Source organism: Ovis aries, chromosome 14, assembly GCF_016772045.2.
Source record: "Ovis aries strain OAR_USU_Benz2616 breed Rambouillet chromosome 14, ARS-UI_Ramb_v3.0, whole genome shotgun sequence".
NCBI classification, from domain to species: Eukaryota; Metazoa; Chordata; class Mammalia; order Artiodactyla; family Bovidae; genus Ovis; species Ovis aries.
In genome coordinates this window covers 45,897,320-45,903,319 of record NC_056067.1, presented here as the reverse complement: position 1 = coordinate 45,903,319, position 6,000 = coordinate 45,897,320, and the positions used below count along the sequence as shown (strand labels likewise).

Below are 6,000 nucleotides of genomic sequence, written 5' to 3'. Positions count from 1 at the left end.
CTTCCTCATTTGACAGGGGCAGCCCAGCCTGGCCGAGTGTCACCCATTGCCCCCACCTGCCGCACCCCAAAGCCCTAGGCCTGGGTCTGTGCTGTGTGCATCTGTGTGACTGCCTAGTCGTCTCCCTCTTTCTCTGCCTGGTCGCCACTTTCTCCTTCCCTCGCCTCCATCTTGGTTCTTTTCTCTTTTTCTTCAAGGGTCAGATATCTGTCCTTGGGTCCTGGGTTCTATGTCCACATTTATTTGCTGTGTCACTTTGGACGAGTGTCTTTATCCTTCTCTAAAATGGAATAAAAGCATCTACCTCCTCAGGAGGGTGTGCTGTGCTTCATTGTTCAGTCATGTCTGACTCTTCGCGACCCCATGGACTGTAGCCCACCAGGCACCTCTGTCCATGGGGATTCTCCAGGCAAGAATACTGGAGTGGGTAGCCTATCCCTCCTCCAGGGGATCTTCCCAACCCAGGTCTCCCGCATTCCAGGTGAATTCTTTACCATCTAAGCCACCAGGGAAACTCAAGAATACTGGAGTGGGTAGCCTATCCCTTCTCCAGGTGATCTTCCCAAGCCAGGAATCAAACCAGGGTCTCCTGAATTACAGGTGGATTCTTTACCAACTGAGCTACCAGGGAAGCTGCCTCAGAATGGTGTGCTTGGGTTTAAATGCATTAACACTTGGACAGGGTGCCTGTGCGTTACTAAAACCCGTATCCTGGTGGTCTCTTTTAATATCCTATGAACATTACAAGGTTCTGATTGTCAAATAAATATAACTGGTGCTTATAAAAAGCTGACAAGTGTCAGACCCTGTTCTAGAGATACAAATTTATTCAACCCTCACAACACCCTTCAAAGTAGGTATTATTTTACTCCTTGTTTTACAGGTGAGGAAACTGAGGCCCAGAGAGGTTGAGTGACTTTGCTCAAGGTTGTCCAGCCAGGAAGAGGCAGAGATTAGCTCCAATCACAGTCAGCCAGAGACCCTCCTGTGACAATGATGGTGGACCTCTGTCTGGGGGTGGAGGTTGAATGGACACATGCGCCCATCACCCTTCATTCTAACCACTGGAGGCTGCAGCCTGGGGTGTTTGGGCCTGACTCTCTTTGGTGATGTCTGTCTGTCTCTGTTCCTCCTCCCCCACCGTCCCCTCCTCCCTCCTGCCACCACCCACCTCAGACTTCCTCCTTTACTTGGTTGGACACTACGCCACATCCCACCCGCCTTGGACTGTGGTGTCCAGCAGCGTTGCCTGCATCATGGGGGGCCTTAGACCCTCCGATAGGCTCCTATCTCTCCTTCTGACTGTGGGTGGTGAGTTGGGGGCTTCTGCAGCTTCTGGGCTCAGCACGGGGCAGGGCAGGGAGCTGGGTGGAAAGAGAGAATTGAAGTGGGGCGGGGGAGTGTTGGGACTGCAGCAGATCCCCAGCTCCCCAAACCCTATGAGTCTCTCCCAGAGCCTGCGCTCCTACCCGCCCCAAGATTTAGCCTGGGGAGAAGCAGAGGGAGCGGACTCTAAGAGTGTTGCGACAGGACAAGTCGATGTAGAAGGAACACAGTCCAGAGGCCTTGATGACGGCCCCCAGCTCCCTCTCATGCACGCCGGGCATCAGGAGACACCCTCCCCAGCTTCTATGCCTACCCCGCAGTCACAGCCCCGTGTCTCAGTTTACCTTCTTTTCCTCTCCTCAGGTCTCAGCCTCGTCCAGGCCCAGAGGGGTAGGTCTAGACCTTGCAATCCCCCACCCTACCTCCCAGAGATTGCCCCACCTCTGGACCCTTCCCCGGCCTCTCCACACCTCCCCCGCTGATGACTGACACCTCCTCCCAATTCCTACTCCCAGTGGCCTCCCCTGACTCCTATAACACATCCATTCCCAGAATGCAACTGCTCCTCGTTGAGCCCAGGCGTGCTGGCAGGGATCGTGCTGGGGGACCTGATGCTGACCCTCCTCATCGCTCTGGCTGTGTACTCCCTGGGTCGGCTGGTCCCTCGGGGGCGAGGGGCTGCGGAGGGTGAGTGGGGCTGGCTGGGGATGGCCTGGGACCCTCTGAGGACTTGCCTGGAAAGGGAAGGGTAAGCTCCCAAGTCACAGCCTCCCAAAGGGAGGTGATGGAGGGGCTGACTTTGGAACAAGAAAATAGTCCCAATTCTCACCCCACCCCTGAGCAGTGACCCGGAAACAGCACATCACGGAGACAGAGTCGCCTTATCAGGTAAGGAAACCAAGTTCTTGCCTCATCTCTCACTCCGGCCCTGTGGTTGTCTGTCCGAAATGGCCCTCTCCCAGTCCCGGCAGAACCCAGACCCTGAAGCCACTTTCTCAGGAGCTCCTCAAACACTGAACATGAAGCGTCCAAAACTGCTTTCAGTGATCAGTCATGACCTTACCTCAGCTTACCATGTACGGAGGGGAAATTCAGCGATGATTTGCCTCAGCCAGAAGGCAGGAAAAGCCCAGCCCAGGACATGCTGATTTCTCAGAGAAGTCCTCCGAAGAGCAGAGGATATAATTCAACCCAATTTACTAACTTTAAAATGAGGAGTTTTAGAATTAATAGTGGGGGGCAGGGAGCAGATCTTGTCTCCTTTTGAGAAACTGACAAAAGCCAGAGACTCCTCAGAAAAAATCCATACGAAAAACGTAAAACTGTTCATATAATCTACGGGCAGTGCAAGTATCCCTGAAACCCTCCTTAAGAACGATGATACAGGGACTTTCCTGGTGGTCCAATGGCCAAGACTCCACGCTCCCAATGCAGGGAGCTCAGGTTCAGTCCCTGGTTAGGGAACTAGATCCCACAGGCCGCAACTAAGAACCATGATGCAAATGTCATCTTTCCATCTTCCACCCCGTCAGTGTTATTCTTAACCCTTTACGGGATCATGAGTTCCTCTGAGAATCTAATGGAAGACAAACAGACCCTCTCCAGAAAGATGAACTCCCAGACCAGGCATTTGTATGTGATTTTAGGGATATCTGAGGCGGGCATCTTGGGGCCACAGACCCTTACCCCACCCCCACTGTGAACCCTGCTCTGTGAAGTCTGTTTTATTTGTCTGCAACCAGCTCTGGTTTGCCCCACTCGTGGCTTGAAAGTCTCTCTGTAAAATATAAGAATCTCAAGTTTGGCTCCATGAGGACCAGAAGACTCAAGGGAATTTCCAGTTCCTGGGAGGCAGTAACATTTTAGGGCAAAGCCCCAATTCATTCATTCCTTTGGTGAAATTTGTTGAGGGGTTATTTAGGCTAGATGCTGGCGAGCTTACATCCTAGCTGGAGAGACAGTCTTGAAGCAAATTAACAAGATCACTTGGGGAGGCAGTGTGAAGAAAATAAAGCATATTGATGTGACAAGGACTGGGCTGAGAGGAGGAGAAACTAGAGATGAGGGAACCAAGAAATGCCTCTCAGGGAATTCCCTGGTGGTCCAGTGGTTAAGACTCTGTGCTTCCAATGCAGGGGGGCCCAGGTTTGATCTCTGTTCCACATGCCATGTGGTCAAAGGAAAAGAGAAATGCCTCTCTGAGAAAATGCCATGAGCTGAGACTAGAAAGGGGAGAAGGAGCCTCCCATGGGAATATCTGGGGGACTGGTGTTCCAGGCAGAGAGAAGAGCACACCCAAAGGCCCCTTGCCTGGGGCGTAATGGTGAGGCAGAGGGAAGAGGCGAACACTGAATGCCTTTGAATAAAATCCCAGATCTCTTTCATGGCTACAAAGTTGAAGAAGCTTCCGGAGGCCTTGCCAGCCCCTGGAAGAAAGCTAGATTTTCAGTTTATTTGGTCCATACCCTGGTGGTCCTTTCACTGATGGTCCATACCCTATCCATCCCTTAGGAGCTCCAGGGCCAGAGGACAGATGTCTACAGCGACCTCAATACACAGAGGCCATATTACAAATGAGTCCAAAGCAGGGCAGTCAACAACCTGATGTCTGGATCCAGTCATTCCTGATGCCTGCTCAGCACTCTACTCCTAATCTCACCAAGACACAGATGCACAGAGTGACCTCCATAAGATGTCAGACCTCTCCCCACTATTGCCCCCAAATAAACATTCGAGCACACAAGCAATGCTGAGTTATTCCAGATCCCTGGGCTGATGGGGTGGGGATATATGGAGTCCTGGGGGGATCAAGGACTCAGAAAACAGATAAATGAGAAGGAGCCTTTGAGAAAGAATTAAAACAAGAAGTATTTCAATGGCTTTATTCCAGCCCCAAAGCAGGGTGGATTTTCTTGTGCCGCCACCCACATGCAGGATGAGAAGGTCAGAAGTCAAAACTCGCAGTTACAGGGAAGTCAACCCCTGCCAGGCATGTTGATGTAGATTTTGTCATCTTCTGGGGGTGGGGGAGAGAAAACATGAGGCCTGACCACCCACCTCCCACCCACACCTCCACCCCCTTGGGGACCCCTAGCCTGAGGGGTTTTCTCAGGAGTTCCCCCAAGCACCGCCCCCAGGGTTTCCCCGGAACCTCGAGGGCTTGCCCAAGGGGGGCCCCCACCCTGGGGACCCCCTCCCTAGGGACATCTTGTCCCTTTAGGCCCAGCCCTGTCCCCATTCTCACCTTGGGTGGGCCTGCTGCGTAGGCGAGCACACACAAACACCACCACCACAATTAGCAGTGACACAACAGCATCCGCAGCCACAAGGCCTGCCAGGAGTGGCAGAGAGAGGGGCCCACATCCGGAACAGGAACCTGAAGGGTGGGGACCAAGACAAGAGGCAGCTGAGGGGGGTTCCAGACGCTCAAGGCTGGGCTTCAGGCATATGATGCAAAGGAAATCCCTTTGAGGGTGGGTGTCCCAGAATTCCTGGGGAAGGAAAGGGGCAATGGAGATTCAGAGAGAAGCTGGGGATGTCCTATAGCTTCCAGGACTGTGCTTTGGGCACAGTGAGTACCCCTGAAGACAGGTCGGGGGGTTGGCGCATCGTTGGGCCTTCAGTTTGGTGATGAGGATGGTGACATGGGGACCCAGAGAGGGCTGCAGATCCTCCGGCGGCTCCAACTTAAGGATGAGAAGTGAGATTCAGGACTCACAGGCCACACTTTAGGAATGCAAGCAGGACCTGAAGTGATGCTGCAAAGGGGAGGGAGTGTTGACTTCTCACCTGGGGTCATCTGAGCTGTAGCCACTGTGGAAGGAGAGGGAAGGCAGATCAGTGGGCAGAGGTGGTTCTCAAAACAGGGTGCAGGGAAAGGAGATGCCCTGAGAAATAACCTCCACTCCACAGAGATCAAATGAGAAGAGGGGCCAAGTGGGAGGGGAGTGCCCAGAGACCCAGAGAGAGACAGGAAATCAGAAGTAGAGGCAGAGACGCAGCAGTAGAAAGGGATGGACAGGCAGCCATCCAAATTCAGCTTCCCTTCCCAAAGAATAGGCCCAGAAGTTTATTTCTGGAAAGGAAAGGGCACTGAGAGAAGGACCCGCCCTCAGCACCCCTCCCTTTAGATGCCACCCCAAACTGTCCTGTTCACAAAACTCTAACACCACCCCCCCACAGCCCCCGTAACCACTGGCTTCACCTGGGAGCAAAAGCAGGAACAGGATGTTGCCTGGCAGGACCATGATGGGCTGGGGGCTGGAAGGGACCTCTCAAAGGGCTTTGGTCCAGAGAAGTCCTGAGGAACAATGGGGGAGCGGAGAGGCAGCAATAGCGGATGTCACCCTGCTGGTGACAAGGCCACCTGCTTCCTGTGTGTCTGTGTGGGAGGGGGAGAGGTGATGGATCCCTCTGACTGCCTTCAGGGACAAACCAGGGGGAGGGTCAGAGAGGCCAGGGAGGCTGCTATGATTGTCCAGGTGAGACGTGACAGGTAGACCAGGGTGTGGGCACTGGGGAGATTCTGGCAAGATTTTTAAAGTAGAGGCGACAAAACTTGCTGACGGAGTGGATATGAGTGTGTATGAGAGAGAGGGGTCCAGGATGACCAAAGATTCTGGTCTGAGCAACAAAGGACAGAGAATCCTTTGATAGGATGGAGAAGGAGGGGAA

The 6,000-nt window shown here is 53.3% G+C and overlaps 2 protein-coding genes across 3 annotated transcripts; one reads left to right on the top strand and one right to left on the bottom strand.

Annotated features, from left to right (window-relative positions):
- Positions 1 to 1,200: 1,200 nt before the first annotated feature.
- On the top strand, positions 1,201 to 4,069 carry TYROBP (transmembrane immune signaling adaptor TYROBP). Its single transcript, XM_004015190.6, has 5 exons — positions 1,201 to 1,311; positions 1,690 to 1,716; positions 1,879 to 2,013; positions 2,171 to 2,214; positions 3,838 to 4,069. The coding sequence occupies exons 1-5, from the start codon at positions 1,257 to 1,259 to the stop codon at positions 3,901 to 3,903; spliced, it is 327 nt and encodes a 108-aa protein (XP_004015239.1). The 5' UTR covers positions 1,201 to 1,256; the 3' UTR covers positions 3,904 to 4,069.
- A 112-nt stretch (positions 4,070 to 4,181) lies between these two features.
- On the bottom strand, positions 4,182 to 5,638 carry HCST (hematopoietic cell signal transducer). Of its 2 annotated transcripts, none has more exons than XM_012190204.5 (4): positions 5,531 to 5,638; positions 5,116 to 5,139; positions 4,571 to 4,702; positions 4,182 to 4,342 (listed from the first exon to the last, which is right to left on the bottom strand). In XM_012190204.5, the coding sequence occupies exons 1-4, from the start codon at positions 5,571 to 5,573 to the stop codon at positions 4,302 to 4,304; spliced, it is 240 nt and encodes a 79-aa protein (XP_012045594.1). In that variant the 5' UTR covers positions 5,574 to 5,638; the 3' UTR covers positions 4,182 to 4,301. The 2 variants fall into 2 exon arrangements, with proteins under 2 accessions (XP_012045594.1, XP_012045596.1); XM_012190206.5 differs by having other exon boundaries at positions 4,182 to 4,339.
- Positions 5,639 to 6,000: the final 362 nt, after the last annotated feature.

Excerpts from the sequence above, each read along its gene's own strand:
- HCST (XM_012190204.5), bottom strand. The coding sequence starts at position 5,573 with ATGGTCCTGCCAGGCAACATCCTGTTCCTGCTTTTGCTCCCAG. Across the intron at positions 5,140-5,530 it reads GTTCCTGCTTTTGCTCCCAG|TGGCTACAGCTCAGATGACC; the intron begins GTGAAGCCAGTG and ends CTCCTTCCACAG. Across the intron at positions 4,703-5,115 it reads TACAGCTCAGATGACCCCAG|GTTCCTGTTCCGGATGTGGG; the intron begins GTGAGAAGTCAA and ends CCCACCCTTCAG.
- TYROBP (XM_004015190.6), top strand. The coding sequence starts at position 1,257 with ATGGGGGGCCTTAGACCCTCCGATAGGCTCCTATCTCTCCTTCTGACT. Across the intron at positions 2,014-2,170 it reads GGGGCGAGGGGCTGCGGAGG|TGACCCGGAAACAGCACATC; the intron begins GTGAGTGGGGCT and ends ACCCCTGAGCAG. Across the intron at positions 2,215-3,837 it reads AGACAGAGTCGCCTTATCAG|GAGCTCCAGGGCCAGAGGAC; the intron begins GTAAGGAAACCA and ends TCCATCCCTTAG.